The sequence below is a fragment of the Siniperca chuatsi genome, linkage group LG12, assembly GCF_020085105.1.
Source record: "Siniperca chuatsi isolate FFG_IHB_CAS linkage group LG12, ASM2008510v1, whole genome shotgun sequence".
Taxonomy (NCBI): Eukaryota; Metazoa; Chordata; class Actinopteri; order Centrarchiformes; family Sinipercidae; genus Siniperca; species Siniperca chuatsi.
In genome coordinates this window covers 17,989,205-18,001,050 of record NC_058053.1, presented here as the reverse complement: position 1 = coordinate 18,001,050, position 11,846 = coordinate 17,989,205, and the positions used below count along the sequence as shown (strand labels likewise).

General features: G+C 37.1%; 1 protein-coding gene across 1 annotated transcript; it reads left to right on the top strand.

Moving 5' to 3' along the window:
• The first annotated feature begins 1,245 nt into the window (after positions 1-1,245).
• u2af1 (U2 small nuclear RNA auxiliary factor 1) lies at positions 1,246-10,553 on the top strand. Its single transcript, XM_044216589.1, has 8 exons — positions 1,246-1,399; positions 3,419-3,506; positions 4,661-4,727; positions 6,518-6,567; positions 7,962-8,060; positions 8,189-8,322; positions 10,036-10,128; positions 10,230-10,553. Exons 1-8 carry the CDS (start codon positions 1,356-1,358, stop codon positions 10,351-10,353), a joined length of 699 nt encoding a protein of 232 aa, XP_044072524.1. The 5' UTR covers positions 1,246-1,355; the 3' UTR covers positions 10,354-10,553.
• The last annotated feature ends 1,293 nt before the right edge of the window (positions 10,554-11,846 follow it).

The following is an 11,846-nucleotide window of genomic DNA, read 5'->3' as shown; positions in this document are numbered from 1 at the left end:
AGGGTATGACATGGTTACATGTGTATGTAAAAGCTAGAATATTGTAAGTACTTTTAGAAAGACCATTTGGATCTTATGAAATCATGTGTATAATTCATGCTTTAATGAGAAATTGCTAATGTGCTTGCACTGTAGCTCCCCCAAGTACTCAGGATGAAGTTAGCTTTTTATATCCAGTCACACTTGGTGGTCTCAATATAACAATGGAAAATTCACATAATAAGAAAATGTAAACAGTCTAAAAGGAACTTGTTTTGGTGCCACTCCTTGAAAACAGACCTCTTACAGTCAAGGAATAGTAGTAGCCTCTATAATTACTTTACCCCGGAGTAGTTCAAATCTCCACGTTAAAATGCAGAATTGTAACTAATAATTTACTACATGGTTAAACCAACTGTTTTAGAGGTATTTGCATTAAGGATGCTACACTGATAGTAAGCAATATGTTTATTTTTAAGGTCTGCCTTTATACATCAGAAGTTAAATTTTAATAGGTGTCCGTTCAACTTCAGCAAACAGGCTTTTGTTCAAATATAACTGCTATGCCTTTTGACTGCATGTAGTGTAAACAGTATGAAAGCAACTCTTGTTTCGAAAGTGACGGTCGAGGCGGAAATGACTGATATTGTCCAAAGTTCCGGTCTGGATGTCTTGCCTTCAAAATAAAGACGGCCATTTTTAAGTATTGTTTTAAAGTAATATAAAAGCACAGATGAATAAGATATGTGAGAAATACTTGATAGCGTGATAGCTTGAGGATAACTGACACAGACTAGTTCTCAGATTAATTATACTGTGGACACTTATATCACATTTGCACAGTGGGCTAACTTTTGTCCTTGAATAATTATAGTTAAAATGAACAGGCTAGTAGGAGTGTTTTGACATATTTGTACATTAACCAAATAAAACCTGTACAGTGACTTTGAGGGCTTGTATTTTTTACTACAGTTTAAATGATAATATGAGGACATAACAGGAGTATTTTGACATACACACTGCAAACCAGTGCAACACCAAACTATGGACTCTAAAACCAACACAGTTGAATCAAGAACTTCCAGAGACAGTGTCAACAAAAACTACACATTGTATATAAATGTTTTAGTACTACTGTATGCTATGTATGAGCTTCAAAACATTTAACATTTATTGCAGTGATATTCATATGTGATCAGATTGCCCAGGTCTACCTAATTAACTGTTATATGTTAATGTAATTTGTGCAGGCTTTGTGCAAAAAAAATCAGGTTTTGTCAGTAGCTATTTATTTGTGGAGATTATACATTTATTCTGAAGCAGGTGGGGCGGAAGTCTTGTCCCTGTTGCTGCCGGGTGAACACAGGCCAGCCAAGATGGCAGAGTACCTGGCGTCCATTTTTGGGACAGAGAAAGATAAGTAAGTAATTAACGTTGATTCAGCTGATTGTTAAGCATTTTTCCGTCAACTATTTCATATAAAGTCCGCTTTGACTAGTAATCCTATATAGAGCGGTGTTTACAGTCTGTAGCTGGTAACGTTACATTGGCTTTAGCAACTCACAGCTAATGCTAGCAAGCTAACGTTAGCTAACGTCAGTAAAATACCACGCTGCGACTTCTAGCTCCTGCAACGTCTGGGTGCTGAACAATGCTGGGACAGTCAGGAAACAACAGTCTCAACGAGTTATTTTTTCTGAATTTAAATATAATACTAATTACTAATTAAACTCGAGTTAAAGTGATACTCTAGCTAACTACTATCTAGCCCTGAATTAGCTAGCTAACGCTAGTTATCCTCTGTAACCCGGATAGAAGTCTTTGTTACAGCGGGAAATACAGCAACTAAGCTAACGTTAGCTTCTAACTGTGTTATTAAGCAAGTCAACTGTTCCTCAACCCTTTAATCTCATAGTGTTACTTATCGTTTTTGGATGTGAATTCAAAGTAACGTTGATGAATGAGAGCAGGTGTATATCCGCTGCTAAATGCATCCCGTAACGTCGTAAAAAGAGCATAACTCTTTTTAAAAATAAAATTTTGTTCCAACATCTACCTAGCGCTCGCCTCTCTCCTTTAGTTAACGGCAGCTGTTGCTAGGCGACAGTTAATGCATTGCCCTCATTTAAACCCTACACTAAACACGAAACTTTTTAAAACTAGGTTAATTGAAAAGCTTTTTACCCTAAGCTGACAGAGTATTTGCCACATTATAATTGTTTATATTGGTATTGGTGGGCCCCTTATAGAAGTGGTGATGGTTAAGTATATTTTCAAAACATACATTTTTCTTTGGTTTAACTTTTTAATAAAATTCGCTCTAGCTCAATCCAACTATTTACCCAAATGACATCAAATGTGATAGACACAAATAGCTGAAACAATTAGTCGGTTAATTGATTAGCTGATTGACAGAAAATTAATTGGCAGCTATTTGTATTTGATTTATCATTTCAGTCATTTTTAAAGCAAAAATGCATTTGCTGGTTCCAGCTGCTGAAATGTGAGGATTTGCTGCTGTTCTTTGTCATTTTTGAGTTTTTGACTGTTGGACAGATGGATAAAACAAGCAATTTAAAGATCACCTCGGGCTCTAGAAAATTTTGATCAGCATTTTTCACGATCTTCTGACATTTTATGGACAAAACGTGACTGATAATCTGCAGATTAATTGATATTGAAAATAATAATTGGTTACAGCCCTAGACAAATATACCAAAGACAAAAACACCAAAGCAATATTTTTTTTTCATACTTATATTTTAGAAATGAAATGAAACATTTTGATTTAAAACAGGAACAAACAGATCATCGAATAAGTAAACCAGATTATGAATCTGACATCAATACCAATACTTTTTACGCATTTCGATTAGTATCAAAAAAATAATTGAGGTATGATACCCATCCTTAGTGGGCATACGTAAATTCGGTGCAGACTTTCAAGTTAACATAGTCAATAGGCTAAATTACAAAAGGAGGAAAAATTAGACTACCCCCTACAAGCCAGATTGCATCTGCATTTTGTCAGTTTTGTCAAATCTGTTCCATCTTTGATCCTCACAAGATGACGAACATGCGTAGATGGAGCTGGTTTGATACAACATTTGTGAATATAGTACGAAACATTGTCAGAAGGGATGTTTGTAAGCCTGCCGAGTTCACAGTCTGTAGAGCCACGGCTCCAGGCTCCCATAACTAATTGCAATGGAGCCCACAATGGAAAATGTACTTCGCACAGTTTGTTTAAATCGTAACTTAATCAGTTCTGAATAAAAAGAATTGGCATAAGGTGTAGGTTTTCAAGTACCACGAGAACAGTTTGTCTGAACATCAAAGCTATCATATTTTTTTTCTCAAATATAATGACAAAGTCTAGAGTGTTTTATGTTTTCTTGTTTATCTTATCGCATCTTTATTCTTGTCTCTTTTTCTTTAGGGTCAACTGCTCTTTTTATTTTAAAATCGGTGCCTGTCGACATGGTGACCGCTGCTCCAGATTACACAATAAGCCGACATTCAGCCAGGTATGATCATTCTTTCTTTGTTTAAAATGTATAGCTATAGACAAACTGATAAGGGAATACAGTATTTTTCTCATGTCAAATGGAAATTATGGGGATATTTAGGTCTGAAAGGGCATATCTACCATGTAATGTTTAGTGTTAGGGCTTTACAAATGAAATCTACTTCACTTCACTTGAACTAGTTGCAAGTTTTATCTGTGATCCACACATCTTAATCATATGTCATACTCATCTTTGACAGGGCAGGGATGAAACTCAGATATAGCATCCCAGTAATATTCACAAAAATGAAACACTGAAAACTTTGGGCTTTTTCTGCTTACCCTTATTGTTTGTAATTTGTATGTGCTATTTTTTCCTTAGAAAAGACCTGACATGCATATTATAGATGAACAATATTTAATTGTGCTGCCAAACCATATCAGTACAGCCAGCCTTTTTTAGTGTATTATCTGCTACCTGTTTAATAATTTATTTGAAATATATTCAAGGCAATATTTTACACACATGTACAACCATGTGGTTTTTACATTTTTCTTAATGTGTTTTAGGTTCAGAGACCCCCTTCACTATCAATTTAATTTAATTTTTTATAAATTTTAAGTATGACATTTAGTTTTCAGTCTCATGTGTTGGCTCTGCAAATATAGTTTAAGAAGTAATATTCTTATTTAAGAAATAAAAATGATGGTACAGGGCTTTTTTATTATGGTTAATGCATATTTTCAGGGTTACTGTAGACTGTAATGAAAAAATATATAGACAAAACCTTCAATCAATACAGTGTTTTTAAGCACTGGCCCCATGGCTTCACTCAGGTGTGAAAATGCACAAGATACATATTTAGTATCTTGATTGTTTGCCTTACTTTTGAATCAGTGAGTTTGAGATAGTTTTGTACTCAAACAATAGGATCAATAGACGGTATACGAATATACGAAAAAATAATATGGATTATTTTTCTGTGTGTTGTCTGGTTGAATTTGAAATCTGAATAGTGTACTTTACAATCTAAGTTATTTTATTATAATTATTGGAATTTGACAGTTTTTGATTATCTGTGCAATTGACACATTTTGGTCACTATCAAAAAAGCACTGAGATTCGATACCCAGCCCTAATCAAAACAAATTATCCACATTTTTGTGTTTCAGACGATTGCTCTCCTGAACATTTACCGGAACCCTCAAAACAGTGCCCAGTCTGCTGATGGTCTGACCTGTAAGACTTCTCTTTTCTCTGATCATACACCCATGTTTTCTCTGTCTCCCATCACCCCTATGTAGGCAGCAGTAGAGTTTTAAACAGGCATAACAGCGTAAAACTGCACAGGAAAGTTGTAATCATTCTGGTAAAAATGTTTATTTACCAGCGATTGGTTTATTAAACATAAAGCAATGTGTCACCAATCATGTCACAATTAAGACAATGTCAGCAAGTGTCCACTGCTAAGTTAATTTTACATACATATGGGAATTCTGTCAAGTACCTGAATATAGCAATAATTATACATCAATTCGTAATCCACAGATCTTTAATACTCACAGGATTTTATTTTTCTTATTCCTATGTCACAAGCTGTCCATCTATTATTGTTTATGTTGTCAACTGATCAGACTACGGTAAGTATTGGGTTATCCACAAAGTCTTTATTGGTAAACACAGAACAAGCATACAGAAGTGTACAACAACACGTAGAATAGTCAGGAACTTAGAGTACCAGTGAATTTACACAGACAGAACATACAAACAAACAAACAACCGTAATGAAGTAAAACTATGGGGTAGGCTACATTTTCAGCATGCATTTAAATAAAAACACCAACAGACATACAGATAATATACATTTTCACAGCTTTTCTATATGCACTGTAAGAGATAATAGAGATGTGCTGAGTATTCTTTAGGTGTAATAGGGAGGCCAAATTTATTAATGAATTGAACATATGTTAGTCAAAACCCTCACTGTTGAAAAGTTGACTCACCAATAGGATTTTGTCTTCAAACCAATGCTGGAAAAGCAAGGTCTTATTTTTATTTGGTATGTAACAATTGTTCCAAAAGAAACATTTGTGGGGTCAGAAGACTTTTATTTCAAAACGTCAGGAGTCTTTATTATTAAAGTATTTTCTGCATTGTGACAACGAAAGTGCGACCATTTCTCTTCTCTTCCACACCTGTACTTTTGTCGTGGTCGGCACCTCTCCAACACTTCTGTGTGCTGCTCCTCTCCTTCACCCTATAAATTACTGAGTAAAAGAATTTGTCTAGGAAAAGCAGAAACTAGTACTGGAATCTTATCAATATTGTTACGATAGAGTTAAGTGAATTTTAGGCCACTGATCTTTGAGACTTGTCCAGGTAGTACCCAAGTAGTAGTCCTATGATGTGACATCAGCATTTTGAGTAGCTGCCAGAAATGCAGTTCAATTAACTTAAAGCAACAATTTAATGCAAACTAAGTTGCATGAAAAAGGTCTACATATAACAGTGGCATATAGGTACAGCCAGATTGAACCTGGTGAAACAGGCATAGCTGCTGTCTCCTGTTCATTTTCTATGAGAGCAGTCAAATACCTTGCATGATGTGATTACAGGTAGTGACGAGCAGGCTGGCGCTGTAGAGGGCAACATAAAATAAGTAGACTGTAACCTGGAAGGAGTCTCATCCGACGTCTCTCTAATGTATTTAAATGTTGCCTACTGAAAGCAGGGATTAAGCTGCATTTGAACTGACCATTGATCGGTCCCTAAACAGCCAGTTTTGAGGCATCAGCGCCATGTGGCACCCTTGTCATGTTGGTCTGGTTTCAACTGTACAGGCTGTACAAGCTCCGCCTACCTGCCCTCATGCCACTCAGTCCAGTCATTCACCCTCCTGAAAACAGCACCTCATGTCCAGCATTTGTTTGTCTCAGTTTGTGTAACACAGAATTTATTGCAGAAATCATAAATTATATCCATGTTTAGTTGTTTTGTTTTTCCTGTCATCATTCTCCTATTACCACTAGGTGCCATCAGTGACATGGAGATGCAGGAGCACTATGACGAGTTCTTTGAGGTAACTAATGCCATTCTGAATATTGTCTCATGTAGTGCGGCTCTGCCTCAAACCTTGACCATACCACTTTGCCGCTGGTACATTTTCTTTAACTTCTTTTGAGGAAAAGAATTTAAGAATCCTTCATAATCAGCTAAAACTGTATATAGTAAGTAGCTGTTGATAACATCATGATAATTGGGCCATTTAACAAATTCTCATTAATACTTTGTTTTAAAACATCAGGGAATCCCATCAGGCAGTGGTGCTATTTTGCACACGTGAATAAACAAAATTTTATTTAGTTTTATCTAAATGTAGGCCTAAAAAGATTCAGGGGAGTAGCAGTCATAAGGTGGCAGAAACAGTCAGATAAGGGTTAGTCAGTCAAGATCAGTCATCAGATCAATAAAATTATTTTGCAAAGTACTGAACGGTGTGTAATGACACTGACCTGACATATATTATTGCAGTGTATAGCTTATCAGCACCTGACTATTACTTAACAGTTAATATAGTGGACTTGTTGTTCCACATTCAAACTTTAAGCATTAATTACATGGCATTGTTTACACATTGCTCAGAACATATGTGATAGTCTTGCTGGTCTTTGACCTCAGTCATCAAAAAAAAAAATCTAAACACAAAATACATTGTTCATTTTTGTGTTTCTGGATGTTTTTAAGTTTGTGATGTGTCCATTGAATAATACATGTCACAAAAGCTTCTAAAAAGTTGAAGGTGTTAGTACATAGTTAAAGGATTAGTTTAATTAATTAATAATTGAATTAATTTAGTTTTGACATTTTTGGAAATACGCTTATTTGCTTTCTTGTGGAGTTAGATGAGAAGATTGATACCACTTGCATACCTGTACAGTAAATGTGAACTGTCCAACAGTACTAAAATCTGCCTACCAGCACCTCTGAAGCTCTTGTTTATTTAATGAGTACAAAAACTGAAGTGTAAAAAAACAAGAGTTGCCAGGCAACCAGCAGAGACTCCAGAAAGTTACTGGTCCCAGACAAGAAATATCCGGTATATAACTCCCTGTAAAGCTGCAAATTGTCGTTTGAACTCTTCGTTTTTTGTATGAATTAAAGAAAAAGAGATAAAATGTAAAAGTAATGTTTAGAGGTGCTGGTAGGTGGATTTTCGTACCATTTGACAGAGCCAAGCTAGCTGTTTTCCCCCTGTTTCCAGTCTTTGTGCTAAAGTAAGCTAACCAGCTGCTGGCAGTACCTTCATATTTACCCTACAGTTAAGAGAGTGGTATCAATCTTCTCATCTAACTCTCCACCACAAAGGGATTCCCAAAATGTCAAACCATTCCTTTTAATGGATTATAACTCAGGATTGCAATTAGCAATAAAATACATAACGTCACAATCCATTTTTCTCTCCCATACTCGCAGGAGGTCTTCACAGAGATGGAAGAAAAGTATGGAGAGGTGGAGGAAATGAACGTATGTGACAACCTCGGAGACCACCTAGTAGGAAATGTGTATGTGAAGGTGGGTGTCAGGTCTAAAAGCTGCATATGCTACCACTACTGTAATGCCATGGTTTTATAGCTTGGATCCTGAGCCGGTGAATTTTCCCTTTAACTACATTCTGTCTGTCCCTTGATGGTCCTTTGTAGTTCCGTTATGAAGAGGATGCCGAGAAGGCCGTGATAGACCTGAATAATCGGTGGTTTAATGGACAGCCCATCCATGCTGAGCTCTCTCCAGTCACAGACTTCAGAGAAGCCTGCTGTCGCCAATATGAAATGGGGTGAGTGCTACGTGATAGGATCGATGTGAAGAGAATAATCAATAATAAACCACTAATAGATTGTGGGTAGGAAGGGTTAAGAGACCTGAATAAAGAGCCAGAAGAAACAATGCACTCTTTGAAACACTCAGGCATTCATTCTTTTGCAAGATCCAAGGAGGATGTTCCACACAGTTTTTACATACAACTGTAGGACATGCCCATTCAGGGTTGAGCCAGAGCGCACTATTGCAACAATGACCCCTTTTAAAATATAAAACGTACAGTCACTACAACCTCCCTGTGCCCAATTGTCCCCCATAAAGTGTTGAGTCTGTTGGTCAACAAATGATATAGCTGCCTGCGTTTTTCCAGCCCTGTATGTTGTTGGATTTTTTGCCTTTATTTGACAGCGACAGTAGGTAGATGACAGGAAATGAGGGGGGAGAGAGATGGGGAGTGACATGAACTAAGGATGTGAACCAGGGACTTTCCTGTTCATGGTCAGCGCTTGAACACCTAGGCAACCAGGGCGCCCCACCCCTCCACGATGTAGCTAGATAGCAGTTAAGCGTATAACTGAATCCCTCAGTTATATTTTAGTAGATCACATTAATATTTTAATCAATTAATTGGGCTTTCTGGACATGGAGCTTAGCAGCAGCTTGTCAGTCTGTGAATTTATTTCACACAGATAAAGTTAAAAATATAAGTAAAATATTGATATTTGTCTGTGGCACAGCTGTCCTGTTGGTAGGGGAGTACTTTCTCACACTAACTTTCATCCATGTGATTTATAATTGTTTTAAAATGAGAAGTTTTTTGTGTAATCAAAAACATATGTCTAATATGAATTATTTTATTGTTTTTAATATTATTTTGTAGCACGCACCGGGTGTACATGTTATACAGCACTATTTACTGTCCACTCTGGGCTGCCTGTTATCATATCTTCAGCGATTTATAGGTTCCGACCTAAAGCTTTTGTTCAAAGTCTCTGTTGTTAACAGTATCGGTTATTATCTTTCCACATCAGCATACATAAGCTTGTCTGTTGCAGGCACTGTGTGAAACTTGTTCATTCATTGACAGTCTAATGGTTTTTCAGACAGGGAGCGATTGGCACACCTAGTAATTCATTTTCAGTGAGGGGGCAGGTAGGGAGGAGCGGGCAAACTGTCCTTGTCTCATGCACACGCCGATGCCATAGTTGAATTGTCTTGAACTTTTTTTTTTTTTTTTTTACACAATGCGCAGTGCAGAGTATTCACAATGCTCCTGTCTTGAAGTCAGGATAGAATGTACCTATAATGACCTTTCTTTAATCTAATGACAACTAGCTAGCGTACTCTGAACTAAACTCAGCTCACTAAGAAACTTACTAACTGAACTAATTTGAAAGTTTAGTACTTATGTTATTTAGTTATAGACTCTTTCAATATTTTCTATTAGATATTTTAATATCTTGCTATAGCCTATAAAAAAAATACAGTTGTACCGGCAGGGATACAGTAGTGCACAGAAGCCATTTCCATGGTTACCACACATAGAGCGCCTGCCGTTTACTTGTGGAGCACTTGTCTGCTTGTCTATTCACAAGGAGCGCAGTGAGAGCCTGCAGGTACGCAGGCGGAGTGTCGCTTACCGTCTGAAAAGACCTTGACACCTCCGATGTGATTCGTCTGCCATGCGGTCTTATTTTTCTCTGCTCTAACTGTTGCCCTCTCTCCATAGGGAATGCACTCGTGGTGGCTTCTGCAACTTCATGCATCTGAAGCCCATCTCACGTGAACTGAGGAGAGAGCTCTATGGGCGTCGGAGGAAGGGGTACAAACTTATCCATTACTTCTCATTCAGGCACTTGAGTAAACCTGCCTGTGTAGTTGTTTTTATAGCAATTCATAATTTCTCCTTCTTCACTTCCACAGCCGCCATAGGTCTCGGTCTCGATCGAGAGAGAGGCGATCCCGCTCAAGGGACAGAGGTCGAGGAGGTGGCCGTGACCACGAGAGACGTCGCTCCAGAGACAGAGAGCGTTCAGGACGATTCTGAACCACAAGCCATGACTACTTGTCTTTCCCTCCCTGTATCCATCCCAAGTCTTTTTTTCTTTTTTTTAAGTTTGTACCCTTCCAGATCTATTCTAGGCCTAATAGAAAGGTACCTGAGTTTGAAGCTGTGACAGCATTGATGGAGTTGTTTTGTCTTGATTTCTGAAAATGACTTTCACCTCATTAAATTGAACATTTTTACTTACTGTGACTGATTCATGAATATTACATAGCATAAATCTCCTTGTTATGATGGCAGCACTTTTGTTATACTTGACCTGCCTGCTTCTGGTGGTATACAGTAAGAAGTAAATGTACACACTGACTATTATTAAACCTAAAGTGTAGTTTGTTATTCACCTCATTTCAGTGCTCAGAGGTCACTTTTTCATATGAACATCCTGATAACTTCATCGGATACAGATAACACAGCGTTCATGGACTCTAACCTCACAGAAGGCAGCTAAAAGATTCATTTCTGTTGGTCTTAGCAGTTTTGAAAAGCACCAGATATATTTTTTGTGAACAAATCACACTTGCCAGAGTAGGTTCAAACATAAAATCAGCACAAGCACAAAACCGCCCTATTCTTGTTCACTTACACTGAACAAGCATGGATTGTCTGCAGCTACAGTTGTTACTTTACACATCTCCTGAAGGGACAGTGTTTGTTTCACTTTTCCATACAGGTTTATACTGCCTCATGTGATTCAAGGTTTCACATGTCAGAGATGTACGGCAGAAATTAGATAATTCTCCCCTGTTTATGGTGGTTAATACAGACTAATATACAATCTAATAAATAATCTAAAAACTGAATCATTCAAATACATGAATATACATAAACACTAATATATGAAAGTGAGACAACAGTGCTAAAATAGACTTGTAAATTGTAATTTAGTGATAACTAAATTAGTATTTAAATAAGTGTGAAGGGTTGATCATCTTACCAGCATGTGGACAGATAAAAAGCAAATTAAGTTACAATAAAGCCCCAATAAACGATAATAAAGAGCTTATTGTTTTAGTTGAAATTTGCACAGGTGGTTAAACATTTCCTTTTCACGCAGGACATTCTTTGTGTATTTGGAAATTGTAGTTATGAGTCTGGATTAATTGTGTCTGATCCTCCCTCATAAGTGCTTTATACAGTAGTTTTTTATGGCCTAATAGTCGCTATAATTATCAATGAGCACTAGCGGTTGACTGTAGCTGCTCAAACCAAAGACTGGCACACATCTAATAACAGATTGTTTTCTCCTTATTTCCTTTTAATCAAAGGTCTATTATCAGTTGTTTTTTTATACACACCAAATGCAGCTTTAAAAGGAATTACAGTAACTCTGACCTTCTGTAGCATAGCAGAGGGATCTTTAAGGAGGGTACGAATGGGAGCAACCCATGTGACTAAGATAAAAAGGTTGAGTTAGGGCTCGTACTGTCCTGGTTAGACCCTGACGTTATATTGGGTGCTGAAGCCAATAGCAGAAC

Bases quoted from the DNA above. Each gene is read 5' to 3' on its own strand.
- u2af1 (XM_044216589.1), top strand. From the start codon at position 1,356: ATGGCAGAGTACCTGGCGTCCATTTTTGGGACAGAGAAAGATAA. The intron at 3,507-4,660 runs GTATGATCATTC...TTTGTGTTTCAG, and splicing joins ATAAGCCGACATTCAGCCAG to ACGATTGCTCTCCTGAACAT. The intron at 6,568-7,961 runs GTAACTAATGCC...CCATACTCGCAG, and splicing joins ACTATGACGAGTTCTTTGAG to GAGGTCTTCACAGAGATGGA.